We start from the raw sequence: 20,078 nt of genomic DNA, 5'->3' as shown, positions 1-20,078 counted from the left end.
ACAGTAAAAACAAACCCTGCAGCCATTCCTAAACAAACTACTTCAATAAATTTGAGTGCAAAAGAAAATACAGTCCAGGTAGCATATTTTCTAGAAGAGTGCTAGAACTGTCATGGCTAAATTACTATTTTTCTCTTCTGAGTTCTGCTATTGCACTTCTGACTCATTAACATACCTTGCTTCTTCACTGTCTTTCATACCAGTTAACTAAATCAGTGTCCTCCTTTGACCCCTTAAACTTCATTTTTTTTTTCCAGATCTGGAGGCTCTAACAATCATCCTCCTCTTGGGGCAGGTCTTGAGAAGTTAACTGGAGCTCTATCCCAGTGCAGCTGAAAATAGTGCAAGCCTCCTAGCACAGATATACTTAGACATGACATATAGGTGCTTTATTCCATTATAGGTATTCCTGTATCAGAAAGTCAAACATGACATAGATGTAAAATCCAGGGCTTGTACTCGGGAAATTTTTTCTTAAACATGAAAACCCACATAAACAAGCAACATCCTCCTTCAACACAATTATATCAGTCCAGTAACTGCTTGCACATTAAACTATAATGTTAAAAGCCAGCCTTCTCTCTGATTAAGTATTTCAGAAGAGGCACCAAGAGTCCAGTACGCTTACTGGATCTTTGATGATATGTGGCAGTAATCTAGGAAACTAGAAATAGCTGGAGATCAGAAGGCACCTGGCGTCTCACAGCAGAGTTCAAAAAAAAAAAAATCTAGGACAACTCCAGTGAATGCTCCAAGCACCACAATAAGGACAGCCTATTTTTGAAGAAAACCAGTGCACAGTCTCATAAAGGACAAGCAAAGTGGTGAAGGTGGAAGAAAGAGTTCTCTACTTTTTGAACATACCATTGAGGAGAGTCTATAACAGTGTATTTCTCTGTGAAAATGACTGCCTGTTTCAGAAAAATTAACTAGTATTAATAAATAGGCAACTGTAATACCATGATCTGTTGGACAAGCAGAAAGATGTTTTGGGGTTTTTTTTTTGTGGCTTGGGTTTTTTTGGTGGTGTTTTTTTTCTCCCCATAATAGTGAATTTTACCTCACCATGAAGCAAGTAATTTGCCGTGTTGATTGCATTCAGCCATAATGAATTAAATCTTAGAATGTGTGTCGCAATAAACAAATTTCAGCAACTTACTAATATTTCACTGAATAAATTTGCACCAATACTTAATGATAATGCTTTATTTTTATTTCTGTTGGATGTGAACTTTAAAAAAAATTCTTTATTTATACAACCAGCTGACCTGCTCAGCTGATGCAGCTGTTTATCAAAAGCAGGGGCCACCCTCTGGTCCCCTTCTCTTTTACAATAACTGTGGTCATATCCCAAAATCTTTTCTGAACTCCATGAGGACATTGCCCTTGCTCATCTTCTCTAAGTCTTCCTCCATTGTAAGGGTTCATAGATTGGTTGCACATGTGTGCATATCTGTTACATAAAAGAATACCGCTACAGAAATTAGAAAGGGTACTATTAAGACTTTCTTCTCAATCTGCCCATTTGGCCCACAGGTCACAACTGTGCAAAAATTATGAAAATAAAATTTTGGTTTTTTCCTACTATTCAAGAGGCATTAATTTCTTTAATACTCTGGTCTGCAAAACTAGCTTGTCACAAGGCAGCAGACACCCCCTCTTGCTTAATTACTAATTCGGTACTAGTATACCTTTATATTTGAAAACAGTTTTTTGTAGGCTATGTTCTAATCAGCTACTTACTTCAGATCTTGCAGAAGGTCCTTTGCATTAAGCATCGTTATTAGAGAGGTCGTGGCTGCTGGAATAATGATTATGGGAGTTCGAGATCCTGTAGAGATAATAAAGTTACATTTGCCTGTGGGTTTTTTTTGTTGTTGTGGCTTTGCTTCTTGGGGTTTTCCCCCCCTTTTTTCATTATAAGAACTGTACATAAAACCAAAACTCTTGCTTAACAGATGGAAATCATGGAAAAATATTCAAGGAAAATTGTAGTATATCATTTTTAAACTGAAGGTTTCCATTCACCAAAAAAAAGCATACCTCTGCCAGGAGTCTTTACACATGGGTAGGGCCCATATTTAGCAAAACAGAACACTGTCTGCATTCCACTGCTTGTTTATATTGTTGCTTGTACTTCCAACAAAAGATAGAGTAGACAAAATTCACACAAAAATTAAAAGGATTGTGTAACTAAAAATGACTCACCTTTTTTCTGGTTTGGAGGTGGTCTTGCTTGAGAAACTGAGAAAAAAAACAGAAAGTATGGCAGAATGACTAATACATAACTACAAGCGTCTTTGTAAGGCAACATTTCAATGTTTTTAATTGCAGGACTGAACAGAGAAGTGTCACTGTATAGTCATTAGATCATTTTCACGGATGCAATACACAAAGTTGAAGAAGGGATTTATAATTTGGGTCTCAGTATGCAAAAGACAAAGCTTTTGACTGTCCGAAACAGGTACTCAAAAGGTTGAGGCACTATAGCGTTGACAAAAATTGCCAGCAATCTTGAAAAAAGCTGCTTGTAGATCTGAAGTTCAATAGTGCTGAACCAACAGGAAGACAGTTTCACAGCAAACTAATTTTTACAGACCTTCACCTTTTCATTAGTAATTATTATCGCAGATGATATCTGTAGAATTTAGCTATCAATAATAAAAATCTGAATTTCAAGCTTACTCACACTACTTTTTGGATTGCAATTTGAGTTACATGAGCAATTTGAATGCCAGAAACAAGGAAACTTGCCAGATAAAGTAGCAGTCAAGCAAAAAACCCAACCCAAACATCAACCCCACCCAAACACACAAAAAACCCCACAAACAAAAAACAACCCCAAAACAAAACAAAAACCAAAAACACCACCCTAAACCTGCAAACAACCAACCAAACAAAAACATGCAAGTAAACAGTACTGGCTAGATAGAAACCAAAGAGCATATATGCTTCTTCACTTTGGTGCTATTACTGAATAACCTTATTTCCTCGAAATATTTTATAGTTCAGTTTTCATGAATCCTAACTTAAGGAAAGAACTGTTGTGCTTGATCGTTATCATCCCACATGTTTATCCTAACTCACAACAGAAAATAGAGAGTAGCAGAAATATTGTGCAGACTAACTCATCTCAACTGCTACTATGCATGACAAATTTCATTAATTGACTTGCAATTTCATAGCACCAACTTGTTCATGTTTATTTATGACCAACTGTTTCAGAAACTGGCTAGAACAGTATAAATATTCACAACACATAGTTGCCATTGTTGAAATATTGAGACCATATCCTTAATTATCTTTCCTGACACTGTCAAATGCACAGACATAATTGGTGACACTATATTGAACTACATGAACCTTACCTACCCAATGATTTCTTTTTTTTTTTTAAATTTTTTTTTAAAGATCTAGGTTTCTCTTTAATGTAAAACAGTTCCTGAAATGTATATAAAGCATCAGATGCCCAAAGAAAAAGGGGTGGGAAAGGTAAAGGGGTTCTGTAGAAATTTGATAGCTGTACCAAGACACATTAGTAGAAAATTAGGTACTGCAGAAACATGCACAAAAAAAATCCTAAATTAAAAGCACATCTCATAGGTATTTTTTCAAATCAGTAGTGCAAAGCTTTTGTCCAATTCACCTAACACTTCAAAGTGCAAAGCAGCATCCTCCTGGAAATTGCATGTTTTAAATATTTTGACTGCTAAGATCAGAATAGCTACTTTTTAAAAAAAAGTTACAAATCCCCAAATACTCTAGAACAGGCATGTTGATTTTGTTTGGGGTTTGGGTTTTTTTTGGAAAGAAGCAGTACATACGTTCCTCAGACTATACCTCTCTTCTTTATTTTCTCTTCAACTTACAGTAATATAAAGGCAAGACAGCGGATTAGATTGGCCTTAGAGAAGGGCCGTAACAGTATAACCTGTGTAGAGTTAAAAAAATAACACATTTCTGCCACTTGATGCCCATGAAGTTACAGCTAGCAGTACGGACCTGTGACAATTCACTCAGATTTCTGCTCTTGCCACTTCTACCCTTTTCATACTGCTGTCTGTCAACTCTATTTGCATTATTATGCTTAACGGGGCTACTGAGATAAATATGACAGGCAGCGTGACCTTTCTAGTACCAAAATAACAAAATAGAAGAATCTGTGCACGACAGCATTTAGGTATGCTGAGAATATCCAATATTAGAATATATTTTTGGGCATAAGAATCATTTTTACAATACTAAATCCTAGCATTAAATCCTACTAATAAATCCCAAGGAACTAGCAAGGCACACATTGAAAGCATTTAGTAGTCGCAACAAGAATATACAGTACTCCAGCAGTAATTATAGAAAAAGTGTATTAATTTTAAAAGGTAGCTTTGTTTCCAAAAAAACCCAAAGTGTTCCCTTTCTAATAACAGTAACCATCGTTTTGTTATTTAATAACACCTTTCACTTGAGACTTTCTTCCACCAAACCAGAAATTTTTATGTGTAACTCGATGCAGATATGCACTTCAGTGTTTAGAAACACTGATCCTCTCATATACTGTCTGTGCCTTTACCCACTTCTAAAAACTCTTAAGGGTTTCTCATTAAAACAAAACAAAGTACCTGTACCAGTCTATCTTTGAATCTCAATTTGATGTTCAATCTGACATACAAAAATAACTTTATAGTTAAAGTCTACTAACTGGGAATTAGAAAGCCAGTTGAGGATTCTGGCCCCATTACAAATACCTTATGACCTAAGCAGCGTGAAGGAAATATAACACATTCAGAGAAAGACTTATTTCTGATATATTAACAACAGAAGTAATAATATATCTGGTTTTGAGATTAGCTTTTCTATTTAGGTTGATTCTCCTTGAAGTATTAACCAGTTCTCATTACATATTTAAGCTAGCATTTGTGAACTATCAAGCTGATAACCAAGAAGTTTGTCACTTTTTAATACCAGTAGTGCATCCTTTCAATGGGATAATTGGGCAACGCACCGAAGAGAATGAACCCCAGACCCAGGACCATTTCAATTCCAACTATGCACGGTATAGCATTAACCAGAAGTTATGTGTTATTTCTAATACATATGCAAATTAAAGGCCACAAATGATCCCAACCAGAGTTTTCAATAGTGCTTCGTTGAAACTCATACTTAATTGGGACGGAATCACAAATGAAAGCAGGTTACCTTACCTGGTCGTGGTACAGGCTGTGCTGCTGGAGTTTGTGTTTTTCGAGCAGAAGCACCTTCCTTTGAAAAGACAGAAGAGGTATCATTAACAGCAGGCATTCTTATCATACATGGCTTTTTTAAAATGAACACAGAGCTACAGAGGGTATCATGAAAATCAGGACAAAATATTTCAGTTAAAGAGGAGAAAGAAAATAGTGAATATATTTGAAACTCTTTGCAGATTCTGACTTGGAGACGACAGACAACCTCATAAGCTTTTAACAGGTTTACATTTTAACCATCAAATGCCAAGCCAACTTTCTTCTATATTCAAAGAAACCTCTTCTTCTACTTATAGTCTTGTTTCATTTTACCTTGTTTCATTTTACTATGATCACTTTCACCAAAGATTAATAAGTTAAATATAAGCAATTCGCTATAGAAATTTCAAAACAAGATCTACTTATGCTCTGAATGGAAAACTAGGAACAAGAAATTGCAATGCATTCCTGCCTTGATGAGTTTTAGTGCCCAGAAATAGCACTCATGATAATTAGTTCTGCTCATGCCTTATCCAATTACCTTAATATAACAAAAGACTTGCACTACTGTTTATTCTTGTTAACTCTGCAGAGTCAACACACCACGTCGGAGAACAATGAGGTCACACATGTCTGGTTCCAAAGCAACATTGAATTCCTGCAAGAACAAATTCTGTTCTCTGTTACTTCTGTGAACCCTCACTGAACAAAACATATACTACTAACATTACTAATGCTGTAAAAGAAATGCTATATATTCCAGCTACTTCAATTTGCAAGGCTGATAGAAAACCTGCTAATATGAAACCATGAATTTTATCTGAAAACAACTTAAACAGTACGTGAAGCATATCCCACAACTGTGAGACACTCAGAAAGGTCAGAGATCCCATCCTGGGAAAAACCTGTTTGAAAGGACTCCAATATGGCATTATTACATTTGTGTGTCCATGCATAAATAACAGTATGTTCTGTAACTCAAATTAAAAAAAAAAAAAAGCTCATGAGCATGGGACTACATGCAAGTAGTCTCAAGTTCCATGATTTAAACAACACCTAAAGAAACTGCTTTTAAGTTTGCACCATTAAAGTTAAAACTGCTTTTTATGTCAAGAACTGTGAAGTACAAATAGAAGAGAAGATCACTTGACAAGCCCTTAGAAAACACAAATTTACTCAAAATATCTCATCCCCAAGTTTTAGTCAAAGCCACCCATGATTAGTTACAATAGGCTGGAGCTGACATTTGGTACGGCACACAGCTTTTGGAACTTTTACAGTCAGCAACCTCCTATTAATCTTCAGTATAAGGATTTAACCCCCCAGTGCAAGAAACGGATTATACTAGAACTTTTCTTTTACTCTTTTCTGCTTATTAAAATACCAACATCAATGTAGGGTATTCGAGTCAGTAACTGTTATTTTAAGACTTACTTTTTCAGTATCCGGGAAAAGGTATTTTTTGCCAATGTTCTTTCACAATAATTACTCAGAAAATGATAAAAATCAAAATACCACACTGTAAAGGAAGAGCAGCAGGAAAGGCTGACTACCTTTGAGAGGAGCCTTGTGACTGAGAAACAGCAGTTATTTGAAACATCACCACCTTTCTTTTAACCGAGAAAGTGGAAATAAATCATTTTGCATCTCTTTCTATAGAGAAATGTCATTTTCTGTGTGAAAATGTTTCTGTTCCTGTGGTGCGCTAATTACGCATTTTGAAGAAATACCAAGGATTCTCCCATAACATTTCCTTAATTTCACAGCACTTCATGAAGTGGAAAAAAAACACCTATCAAGCTAAAGAATGTCACTTCCTGAGATGCAAAGTTTCAGGTTTCTAAATCCAAGTCATTTTGCTTGGATGCTTAACTACTACTGTCTGCAGCACCACACATCCATTCCTCTTTCCTTCCCTACAGAGGCAGTAATGCAATTTTTCTGCTTCCCCTTCCACTTAATTCAGTGCCTCCAATGTCTCAAACAGACCCTGCAGGTCCTATGGGAGCTGCAATGAAGTTTTGGTTATAATTCCTCCCAAGAATTTCCAAAATAACAGCCAAAGCCTTGCTTTGGTTTTCTTAAGACTTGTGCTCATTATTTCTCTCTTCACCAAAATTTCCATTAAGCACCAGAATATACACAGAATCAAGCCTAACAAATTATCTATTTGACAAATAGATCCAGTTGGGAGTTTTTCCATGCTTCCCTCTGAACTGTCTTCTCTAAAGTGATTCAAGTGAAACTTGGTGCAGAAGTCTAAAAGGAAAAGGCAGGGCTTTGAGAACATTGCAACTAAAACCAAACCCCCCAAAACAAGAACTAATCACATCAAAAAAAAAAAAAAAAAACAACCCACATGATAGTATCTGATTAATGGTAGGAGAGAGATTGATTTAAATAAGTAGACACAAAAGACAGTTACCACTTTCACTCCTATGACCTTTCTATTTGTAAGAACAATTTCTGCAAATCAATAAATGATGGAGGTCACGGCTTTCAGTTCTGTAAATCACTGCCTTAGACTGATAATTTCCTGGATGAACCACAGCTCACAACCCCTGATATTCTGGCATCTTAGCACAGAAGCTCAATTGTTACCTACTGAAGGCGTAACATCCATTCTTTGTAACTGATTTACATCTCTCTATGATTATCAGCGACCGAATCACAACCTTCTATTATGTAGAGACGATAGACAATGTAGCAAAAGCAGCTCTGATCAATATTTCAAGCCCACATTTCTTAAATGGTTTGTAAGGAGAAAAGTGTACTATTAACATGAGGAAAAAACAAAAGTACAGAGCAGTCATGGCTGACAAGATACACTAAGCGGAGAAGAAAACCTGCTTTCAATAAGCTTTCATTAGCAGAATAATTTTGCTAACATTTCACACTGTCCTGAAAACAAAAGATGCTGAGTTTGGATACAAAATTAATGCTTTTCAAAAGCTTTTAGATAGAGATATGACAACACACTAATTTATGATACAAGCTCTGTTTGCAAGACGGTTGTAGCCAGAGACCTCCAAGACAGGATTTCTCCCAGAGGAAAGGAAAATTAAGGTGACAGAGTATAAGTCATTATTGGTTCATTCAACAACATGAGGTAAGTGCTGCTGGTAATTTATGGCATGTTACCTACTTGGAGGCAAATCCTCATTTACATACTCCAACTCCTTGTAAAGACAGCAGCTTATTTCTCAGTAAGCACACAGTAAGACATTTCAAATCTTCTAACGTGGAGTTTTTAATGTAAAATTTACTCTTAAGTAAGTAGCACATTGCAAATTCAAACTCCAGATAGAGAAGCTTTTGTTTGTGCAGCTGTACCCTAAGCATCAGAAGCAGCAGAAATCACTGTTTAGCTATTTAAAGAACATTCATTTCCTCAAAGTTTCTGAATGCTTAACAATTTTGCTCAAAGATGACATACCTAATTCTTATGCATAAGCTGTTTGAGACTGTTAAGGAGTATATTATGAATATTCATAAGTTGAAACTAATTTAGTAACAAAACCATGTAATTTGAAAAATACAAATCTTCTTTAAGACGACCACTTAACATCGTATTTTAATCAAAAACATATTACTTGGTTTAGTTGTGCTAATTTACCATAGAAGGTTATATATAGTTTACTTATGATTTACATTAAATATGAGTATTTAACCATTCAGAAGCAACAACCTGACATAGAATGAAATCAGGAAAACAGATATCAAAAGCTTCATACTTTCCTGAATTTCATCGCATCGTTTACAGATACACAACTCTATATATTGTTCAGTGGATTTCATTCTATTTCAGTATTAATGTTTCCTGTCACGTTAAACATTTACAAAATGTCTGCTCAATAACTATTTTTATTTTAGTGCATGCTTTCTGCTATTCACCATTGTCCTGCCTACACACCTAAAAATACAGGGTTCACAAACCAATGCACAAATACAAAACAGGTTAGTACATGTGAAGAAAATATCCAGCTTCTCACTTAACAGTCAAACAAAGAAAAAAAACCCACAACCTGAAGGACAATTAACTTCTAATATTATTGTATGCCCTGGTAATTAAGCTTTTAGTGTGTTCTTTTCTTCCCTCATCCTTTCATACAATTTCTATGTTTGTCTTAAAAATTCAGACACTGCTCTGATAAGTTTTGTGAGAGTAAACTATGTTTACAATAAGAAGCAGCTTTAGGTCCATTGCCTGAAGTCCCTTAAATTTGTACACTGTGTATACAGCTTACTTCACACCTTTTCTTTCACATCCGCTTTCATTTTCCCTTCCCTGCTTTTACTTTATACAGGCAAGTTGCAAATTGCTTTGGACAGATTCTCACCACACTTGTCTCTCCTCCAGTCTATCATATCCCCAATCCATCTTAATGTAAAAAGTTCAACAAGTTTTAAAGGATCTACTTCTTGCAACAGTAAATCAGATGTATGCCACCTATGTTTTAAGAAATGAACGCTCATGTTTTAAGCAATTAAACATGTTATATTGGTAGAATTTTTTTCTTGGGGGCACATTTCACATTTATCCAAGTTAGTTTACTCTCTTGAAGTACAACCCCCTCCCTCTCCCCTGTCCCTCCCCCCCCCCCCCGCTGTTACCAGTTTCTTATTGTGGCTTTGCAAGGTACAAATAATAGAAGGAAAAAATTCAAACTAATAATTTCATTGCACATCCACTATCCTAACTGGTTTCTATACAGAGACCCATAGTATGGAATATTTTGACCTTTAAAAATAATGTCAGGAGCAATGGACAGAATTGACAATTTGATGCCATCTTGTGGCTTTTTTAATTTAGCCAATTTAATTTCTATCTTGTTCTTTTATAACACTTAAATTAGTACAAGATCTTTACTCAAAAATCTAAACATTATTAGGTGATTTGCGTGCTCCTGGCACAGAAGCAGTACAAGTAAAAAGTAACACTTGATTCCACAAGAAGTATTAGCAACTGCTTGCATATAGAACACAAAGCAGTTTTCAGCTTCACCATCCATGACGGAAGACAATTCAACCAAGGACTGTTCATGAAGATAAACGTAGTAAAACTCTTGGCTCTTAAATGAGAAAGAGAAGAAACACATGTGGATGGTAAGCTTGTAAAATTATCTTTGAGACTTCAATTGATCAATTCAATTTAGGGCAGAATAGACAACTGATTTTAATTACCAGCAACTATACTGTCATTGCCTGAGTGATTTAAAGTATCGAATCTTTGAAAATTCTAGTAAAACCAGCCTAAACAACTATGGCAAAATCTAAAACAACTGCATAGTTAAGGAGAATATAATTTTTCTAGAAATTAAATCTTGTATACATCAATGTATGACAAACAGCCAAAATGATGGGATGACTTCAAAAACAGGTATCCAACATTGGGTCCAGATGCCCTATTTTAATCTTGATTGAAACACATACCTATTTCATATAAATAGGTTGGATTCTGAAAACACAAGGCTTTGTTCTAAAATTTTAAAGCCCTTAAAAGCCTTGGGGGGGGGGGGGGGGGAATCTTCCAAAGAACCAAGCAAAACAATCCAAGCAAGGTGCTCTGCCTCTGCAGTCTTCCTAATAATTCTGACTTCTGTTCATATCAAGAAAATGTTAACAATATTTTAAGTTTAACTAGTGTTTCACATCATTTTGCTTCACATGAAACTGGTATAGCTTATCTGCATACATCTATGCACACAAATCTGCATATGCAGTCCCCCAAGACAGATATTTAAATAATAAACTGCAAGCTTTTAACTGCCTTCCTAATTTTAAACTATGCTGAAGGAAAAAAAAAAAGAATTTGCTAACAGGATCTTAACTATTGTGCAAATACTGCTAATATCACAGTCATTTTAACTTCCATTGCTTATAATATTCATAAAAAGGTCATTTCTACTGTTTACATTGTTTCAACTTCCTTACAGTCTAGAAAAGAGAGTGGGAGTTTAAACAGAATTAAATATATTTTTATAGAATGAATTTAAAAAGGGGAAAAGTTTACCATTATTTATCAAAGGCTTCTGATACCAACTGCCTAAGGAAAACACCACCATAGCTCCGCTATTTCCTACTCCGACCACTAAAAAACTGATGTGACAAAGGGGTTAATAAGAATTATATACGTCATATTTATTTCAAAATATAGAATTGCTTATACTGAAGATCATGTCTTACAAAGAACAGTCTGGAAAAAAAAATACCAGTGGAAGATTGCCAAACCTCAAATTCAGTTGCAAGAAAGAAAACTTGATGCCCGTCTTCTTACAAAGATAAGGCAAATTTCAATACAGTTTTCAAAATAGTGTTAAAGTTAGCACATACAACAAATTTCACTAGTGTAAGGAAATCAGATGTTGACAGTCTCTTCTGATGAGTACAGCCCTACAGTGATGGAGGAGAGAGAAAGGATATGCAAAGGAGAGTGGCAGAAATAAAGTTATGCTGATGTCATCAAGGATCTACCTGAAATTTAAAAATATTAGTCCTTCTTGTTTCACAGCATTCAAATTAAACTTTTATTTACAAATCTGGTCCTTTATTAATCCATTGTAGAATTAAAACCGACAAGATTACTCAAATTCTCAAACACTGTAAAACATAATGAAGTAGCAGGTTAGGGCCTGGAGATCATTGTCATTGACAGAAATGAAAAATACTCACTGCCCTTTCTTGTTTATTACAACCAGGTTAAAAGAAGTTCCGTTTAAACATGAAAGAATATGACTGAATTAACTGGACTGCTTATAGATAGCTTAGGGAATATTCTGGCTCTGCAAAGAAAATAGTTCTAAGCAAAACATCACAACTGAGTGTAAATGAGTACTGTAGTGACTATTGATCAACTAGGGACAAAAACATAAATATGCTAAAATAATAGTAAAAATTATTGGAGATGCTTTTGGAAAGAGTTAATGAAAGCAACAATTACTGAGATACCTTAAAACTTAAACATTGCCCTCAAAGCTAAGCTTTGCAAACATTCCTAACAATCTTCAGTGAAGTGTGCAAGAGTTCCTCCCATCTTTATCCTTTCACAAAATACCAGTAAAATTCAGATTTTTGTCTTGAATTTACATCAGTCATGTAATTTCAAACTGTTGCTATCGAAAAAGCAATTTTGAGCTGAACAGGAATGTTAGTGACAAAGCCAGATTAAACATGTAAGCACTTCCATTTTCCTGGGGATAAGCTGTTTTCATCAAAAACCAACAACTCTTAATCCTGAGAACTCCAGAGGTTTTGTTTGTTTATTTTATTAAAAATAAAATCCCTATAATATACATACCTATGTTTATTTAAATGACTCATTCCCTTGAAGTGTGTGAAAAGACAAAAGTAGGTATCACTAAAACATTATTTTTGCTTAGAATTCTTTCCCTTTGGGTTAATTATCTGAGCTGGCCTCACACACATTACTTGGCAATCAGTAAGATTTTTGACAAATGCAGTTTGAGAACATAAGGATTGTTTCATCTTTTTCAAAAGGTGCAAAAGTTCACAAACTACTGTTTTTTCTGTATACTAAAATCAGAATGTGCCACATCAATTCAATAGAACTGGAATTTGCCTAATTGTGAATTTAATACAATTTGCTAATGTTTTAGTCTCCGACTTTCAACTGTACGCATCATGAATCTGCAGTTCCAGTATTACCTGTAACCATAAGTATTAATCACTCATTTGCAAGTGTTTTTTCACCAGAAACATCACAGAACATGGGGCTCAAGCAATTCATTTGCATAAAAGCACTGCTGACATGCACACTCTAAACATATATAGAAAAGCACTGTTATTTTTCTATTCAGATCCTGCTTTGGAAATGGTATTAAAACGTACAATAATGTAAATTATATATGTACAAATACATATACATGTATCCATATGTACAAATTCAATAATGTACAGTATGTACATTAAAGAAAACGTTGCTCAGTACAGAGAAATGGGAAGAACTGACTCACACCTGCATTCTGTGAGCAATAAATTTGTAGAGGTAAAGGCTTAAAAGACCTCAAAAAGGTTCCTTTACAACTTCTGGAAAGACTTGTGAAATGCTTTCTGTGAGCAGATTATTTTTAAAAGCTCTGCAGGTGTCTAAATGAATACAGAAGGATCCTTCTGTATGATTTTTTTTCCTCCCCCAAAAAACCCAAACTGAACCAAGACTCAAGCAACTGATTTAAGTTGATGCTGTTCTACATCTCAATGCAACAGAAACTGATGATGCTCTTTCCAGACTCTCCTTGCTTATACTGAATCCTGTTGCTAGAACAGGAGATGCTCTAATGTTAGAACTCTTAATACATAGGAAGCTATTAAAGACTTAGCTTCTTCGTTATTGCTTGTTCAACAAATTACCCAGCACCACTTTTTTTTTCAGTTGTACTTCATCCTGATGCAATCATCTCCTTTCTAGTCACCGAAAAAAAAGTTTTAGTATTATTCTTCTGTGCCTTGCCAGCTCTAGCAATCCCAGCGCTATGTTTATATATTACATTATGTTACAAGAAACCATAGTTATCATAGGTGGTCATGGCCAGAGAGATGAAAGCAATTTTCCAAGTAATCATCTTGGAAGACTTAAAATATCAAGAGAAAATCCTGAATCTGTATTCCTTAAGGAGCCAATGCACGAAGCTGAGCAGCGGAGTGATGAACTCTTAGTTGTTTGTGTTGCCTAGAAAAGTAACTGCCGAGTTCAAAACCAGCATGAGCGTTTTCAGGATCAAAAGCTTTAGCTGCAGCCGTAATAAATTGTAATAAACAAGCCAAGAGATAAGAGGGCTTGAGCGATGACAGTGATGATTATAAGAATACAACAGACTATAACCGCTTCAACATGGAAAGGGCTATTTTGAACTTTCACAGGCCAGGGAAAATTCTAGAAAAACGTTCTAAATGTAGACTGTCTTGACGCTCAAGGCTTCCTCCTTTATGAGCAACAGCTAATCTACTACACAAGTTCAACTGCAAAAAGAGTAGGTGGTTTTTTTAAAACACAAAAGGCAATGGTCTTGAAGCCTATTGTAACTGGAACAGGCTCCTACTGGTACTAAAGTATAGATCCATACAGTCAGTCAGTCAATATTGGTAATTAAATTTATGCTATCTCAAATTTTCTCCTTAACTCTTTTTATATTTCTTCACTTTGTGAGTTGTATGCTAAGGTACTCCAAGAGAGTCTTGTTGGACACCCATTTGCTTTTGTCTTGCTCTTACTCTATAGACCCTATTTCTTTAATTTACTTAAACAGACTGAATGGAAGAAAATATGTTGTGTACCTTGAAGATGGGAAATGAATCAAATCAGGATGCAAGCAGAGATTTTTTGGTGGATAGTGGCGAGAGGATGATGGATGAACAGACTTTTTTGTTTGCTTTTTAACACTGTGATTAAGCATCCTTGGATCATAACAGCAGCAAAAGGTACCACTTCTCCACAGCAAGAACACAAATTTAGTCATTTCCCCCTTTCTCAAGTGACTAATTACAGTCTTACTTTTACAGTTTGTACAATCAAATATTTGCCAAGCACTACACATAAACATAGCATTATTCAAGGTTAAAAAGCATGGGAACAGCAACAAAAACTTCAGCCAAAGGTTTCTGCAATAAAAGCACCTCTAGCTGGGGGGATGGGACAGGGACCTACTGGTGTTACTGCTTGCCCAGATTCTGCCCACATCTCCTTCCCTCTTATGTGACAACCTAACAGTCTTTGTCAACAGGTTGATAATATTTTCAGAGGAACTGATCTACGCTCAGTTTTTATCACAAGAAGCTGGGAAATCTGACACATAACAATCTGCCCCTAAACACAAAGTTATTGGTCATCTTGTGAATAAACTTTTAGTTCATTAAAAATATTAAATCCGAGAGAAACCATTTTGAACAGACACAGAACGCCTTTCATTTTCAATGTACAGGTTTGTATATGGTGCCATGTGAAAAGGCACTATTTTGAAAGCTATTATGACTGGAGCTGACATTGGATTGCAATGTTTCTTTTTGCCTAGTGATTTCATACACTTTTATCAAGTAAAATGGGAAGGTTTCAGTGGAACTTCAAAGAAAACACATCTATTACTGGATCAAAATGTTTACATTCAGATTTCACCAAAATACAACAGATCCATGGGAACATTTTCCCCACGTTTTCACTCAGCATAGAAGCAGTTTAGGATTTAAAATAATAGACATACAAACTTCAAAACCTAAACCTACAAGGTTCATAAGCAGTGTATTAATAGTACCTCAATCTTTAATATTAAACTTTAGGAATTACAAAGCCTCTAGCTTTTGTTAAATCATTAACATATCTTTCTCAGTACGATATTCCAAAGTCTGAACATTTCCAAAATTTACAGTAATAGCATCACACTGACACCAGTCACAGGAGCTCTGACAAACTGTCTTCTAGACTACCTAGATCTTTTCCTTGGACTGCAATACATAAAAGTTTCACACACACCATAATAATTAAACATCCAGAATAAAAATGCAATGTTTGCAGTACTGTTATATGCCATTCATGATCCTGTTATCCAATTCTTTCCCCCATTCCTTTTCCAATAAATTTCCATTCAGTGCAACCAGGTAACTCTAAAAGGCTGAAGTTTCCCTCCCTAGACACACACATACATAGATTAAAAAGTTAAAAAATTTTGCAGGGATCACTACTCTGCAGTACTAAATCACACTACTGTACATGTCTGCAGAAACAGCCAGGAAGCCACCTGAACCCAAAATTCTGTATTTCCTATATTAAGTGTTTATACTTAACCAACAAATTCCAAGATTAAAAAACCTAATAATCCCCCAAACACTAGACTAAATTAAAGCCTTCTGTTTTGTATCCAAGGAGCAAATAGACAACGTACTGTTCAACTTTCAGTTGTCTTCATTTAAGTGTGTTCTAAAAGTCTGGCTCTTTGACAATAGTTATACAGCCTTCTGATAGGGCTGTTTCATTTCAAAAAGAAATCACGTATGTGAATCAAGCAAGAGAATCACAATATTAATCATCATATAACAAAGTCACTTGGGACACAAAAGTATTTTTGTCACACATCATAGATTCATGTGTTGAAGACAGACAATAGACAAACATACCATATTTTCATCATAGCAACAGTGCCTCCTACTAGTGTCCTTCTTGACAAATATTTAGGGTGAAAGACTTGCCCTCAATTTCTTGCACTAGCATGCACGCAACAGAATTTGTGTATTATTGTTACAAGCTTATATACCAAAGAGATTGTGCAAACTGCTATTGGTATTTGTATCCTGAATTAATTTATCATACATACCACCTTACGTAGAATATAAAAGCCAGTAATGTCATATGCCTATATAAAAAAAATAACTTTAATGGCAATAAATCATGCATCAATATACAGGAAGGATTCCGGCTGTATCATACAAGAGGCATTTTTCCATTTGGCCTTCAGCCTCTACTTTCAGCTTCCTTTGGCATTATATCTAAATTCCCCATTATTCTTCTCTCTTTAGTAGAGAAGATTAAATTAAGCCCTTCTCAAAGCACTAAGACGACAGCATTCAACTTTTATTTTTTCATTTTATACACAATCCATATAGTAGATAGACTATCTCCAAGCTTCTATCTATGCATTATGAGATCTGGTTTATAAAATGACTCTCTTTGAAATGGCTAGGGCACAGCTGTATTTTTGGTAGTGCAGAAATGTAGTCCTCTTAAATGAAGGTCAACTGACAAGGTCTCATTCCTACAGTCTGGGGCCATTCTATTCAAAGATGAAGACAGGATAAGGGCTGTAGAAAAACTCTAGAAATTTTAAGGATCTTCCTATTATGCTATGACTTTTATACAGTCTTCATCCACCACTGCAGGAAAAATAACCCCCTAACTAATAGCAGACTCAAAAGTGTATTTTAAAACGTGTTTCTAAAGTTTATGGGTGCCTCGCTCGCTCTCTCTCTCCACACATCCTCCTATGTGTATGTATACACACATACATACACAAATTCGTCTTGAAAACTTCCCACTGTGAATAAATGTCTAAGACAACAGACTGCCAGTCAGCACAGACAGAGGTGAGGTTCACTGCAACTACTGTTTCTGCTACTCACATGTTGGCAAATATCAGTCATCCATAATGATCCTGCGGATTTCACAGTTTATCTGAAGGAAATCTGCCTTAAGCAGCAAGACCTCTTCAGCTCTCCTTCAGCCCTCACATCTGTCCTGTTACTTCAAATAGTTGTTTCGTCTTTGAAAAGCCTACTGTCAGTGACAAAAAATAAACAAGATTTTTTTTTTTTTTTCCTACAGCAACCTGTTGCAAAGTAAGATCCCCTCCCTGGAAAACTGAGCACTTAGGTGGCAGGAAGTAAAACTGAGTAAGCTACTAAGAGCAGACAATGTTTTGGAAGAGAGTTAGGCTTCAATGCCAAGAATGATCTTGATGAGAAAAAAACCCAAACAACAAAGTGTGACAAGATTCCTCTGTTACGTCACCCTGGAACTTTCTGTACATGCTTAGGAGGGTTTCACCAGTCACAACCAGATTCAATTTCAAAGAGCCTCATCCAGTAACTTCCTTGTCTTAATCTGGTGCTGCTCTAGTTTTACGAGAAAAACACCAAGTAGCAGTATCACCTTTAGAAAAAGGGCAGCATAGTAATTTTATGTGTAGCTCAAAAAGACTGGTAATAAGTACAAAACCTCACATATTTCTATTTATTCCTGTTCTTCTAAAAAAACATTTTGAAAATGTATGAAAAAAACAACTATTCAAGAGCTTATGCCAGACTACATATTTCTTCCTTATTTCTCAGCTTCTACTTTGTCATATTCTTGGGTAAATGAATATATACCTATTTTGAAGTAAGAGCAAAACCCCTTATCTTCTCCAACAGATATTTTTGTCACTGACTAGTGCCCAGTTTGAAGAAAAGTATCTGAAAACGAGATAAAAATAATGACAAGGCACTACCAATATGAAAGCTGTTCTAAAAAACCCCCAACTCATTATTGCCACTAGATCTCAATCAACTGGGATCAGATATTCTAGGTAGCACATTTTGCATTCGAGATGACAGAGGTGCCTTAGATTTAGCGATTTCATCAGCTGAGGGCAGCTTCATGGAAACACAGCTAGTTTACTTCCCAAGCCAGCAGGGCTTCAGAAACAGCACCACCACACAGCATGGAGCTACTATTTATAAATCTCGCAAGCATCTCATGTATGCCCCAGCATTGTTTCAAGAACAAGCAAGTGATTCTACACAGAGTCATCAGAGCTTATTAGCTCCAGCCACACGGGACCTGAACCGACTCCACCAGACCGTTCAGAGTAGGCTGATGCATCTATTCCCTAATGGTCAACATTCCACAAGGCTTATTAGATTGTGTGCATTATCATGTGAATACAAAGATCTAATTTTAATCTGGCATTGGTCCCAACGAACCTGCTAGTGAGAGAAGTACAGAGATTCAAGAGACCTGCTCTAACTTCCCCAGCTGCATCCAGCGTTTCCCACATTACTGACATATCTCCTTGCACATTCCCTTCCCCCAGCACACCTCAGATAATTGAAAGTTAATTACACTTAACAAAAAAACCCCACTCTTCTTGTCATTAGGCAAATCCAGCATAAAAGTACAGATACTGACGCATAGTTCCGGACAGTGCTGTGTAGAGTCAACTGTTAAAAAGAAAAAAAGAAAATGGCAAAAAAGAAAATATTTTTTCACAGCAAAAAAGCCTTCTCCTTATGAGGTGACCTAGATTCTCAAAAAAATAAAAAAAGACTCCCTTTTTGTATTGTACCCAGTCCTCATTAAATTAAGAAGGAATTTTTGTTCTATTTTATTGCTTTGCTTGCTTACCTAGACATGCCTTACCTAGAAATAGAGAATGACTAATCTTTTTTGCACTATTATGCTTTTTACTGGTATCCATAGAATTACAGGGATTTTTATAGTTTGCAAAACAAGTACCTCCAAGGAAAACAGCAAGATGGAGATCCAAAGTTGCGAGGGGTAGGGGGGAGGGTGGAGAGGAAAGGAAAAAAAAAAAAGGTCAGGTTTGGTCCCTGAAAAGCTATTTCTTTTCTTCTGCAATGTAAAGCACAATACTTGTAACATGAATAAAGCACAAGTACACATTAACCAAAAACTACAGAAAAAGCATTTGTAGTAGTCTGAATGCTTAGTTATGCAAATCCTTGAAAGACTTAAAAGAATCTGCAATATGCAACCCATCATCCAAGGTCATGAGATTTGTGGGGATTTTAAGAGGATGACAGGAGGGGTTTTTTGTGTTTTTAAGAGTTTTTTTTCTTTTTAGATGACAGATGCTCCCTATAAATTTACTCTACTTTAGTAAAACGGATCAGTGATACAAAGCTTTGCAGATGCTGATTAAGAGTTACAAGAATATACATCTCTATTACAGAAAAATATCTTTAATTTTCAGCTAAATTTTATGAATTCAGCATTATTACATTAAATATATCCAGTATTGTTTTCTGTTAAACACACACCTCCCTATAATATTCATTAATGATTTTGTTGAGATGGACAAGATGCAAGAGAGCTATCTCTAATTTCTGCTTCTGTTAGAACCCACTAAATTACAGAAAAAACTCCTGAAATTTAAGTTTGAAATATAGTTTAGGATAGAAGAAAACAATCAAAATTCTCTAGTTCTGAACCAATATTCTCTATCAATTAACATAATACAAACCAAGCTTTAAGGATTTCCTCCAAATCATGTATTTGAGGACTAGAAGAGTCCTGGTGACTCTGACTCTATATTGGCAATTTATGTGAAAAATATCCCCAGGCTCCTGAAATTAATC

The 20,078-nt window shown here is 35.6% G+C and overlaps 1 protein-coding gene across 1 annotated transcript in view; it reads right to left on the bottom strand.

The window, feature by feature from the left end:
* CDC73 (cell division cycle 73) overlaps positions 1 to 20,078 on the bottom strand; it is a 109,258-nt gene that overhangs the window by 13,448 nt on the left and 75,732 nt on the right. Inside the window, exons 11-13 of the mRNA XM_074151375.1 lie at positions 5,199 to 5,256; positions 2,209 to 2,244; positions 1,744 to 1,831 (exon numbers count right to left, since the gene is read on the bottom strand). Coding sequence (XP_074007476.1) covers positions 1,744 to 1,831; positions 2,209 to 2,244; positions 5,199 to 5,256 — 182 coding nt within the window. The remainder of the gene's footprint in view (positions 1 to 1,743; positions 1,832 to 2,208; positions 2,245 to 5,198; positions 5,257 to 20,078) is intronic.

Source organism: Numenius arquata, chromosome 8 (genome assembly GCF_964106895.1).
Source record: "Numenius arquata chromosome 8, bNumArq3.hap1.1, whole genome shotgun sequence".
Lineage (NCBI taxonomy): Eukaryota > Metazoa > Chordata > Aves > Charadriiformes > Scolopacidae > Numenius > Numenius arquata.
Note: the sequence above shows the minus strand (reverse complement) of the source record. Positions and strands in the feature narration are given on the sequence as shown.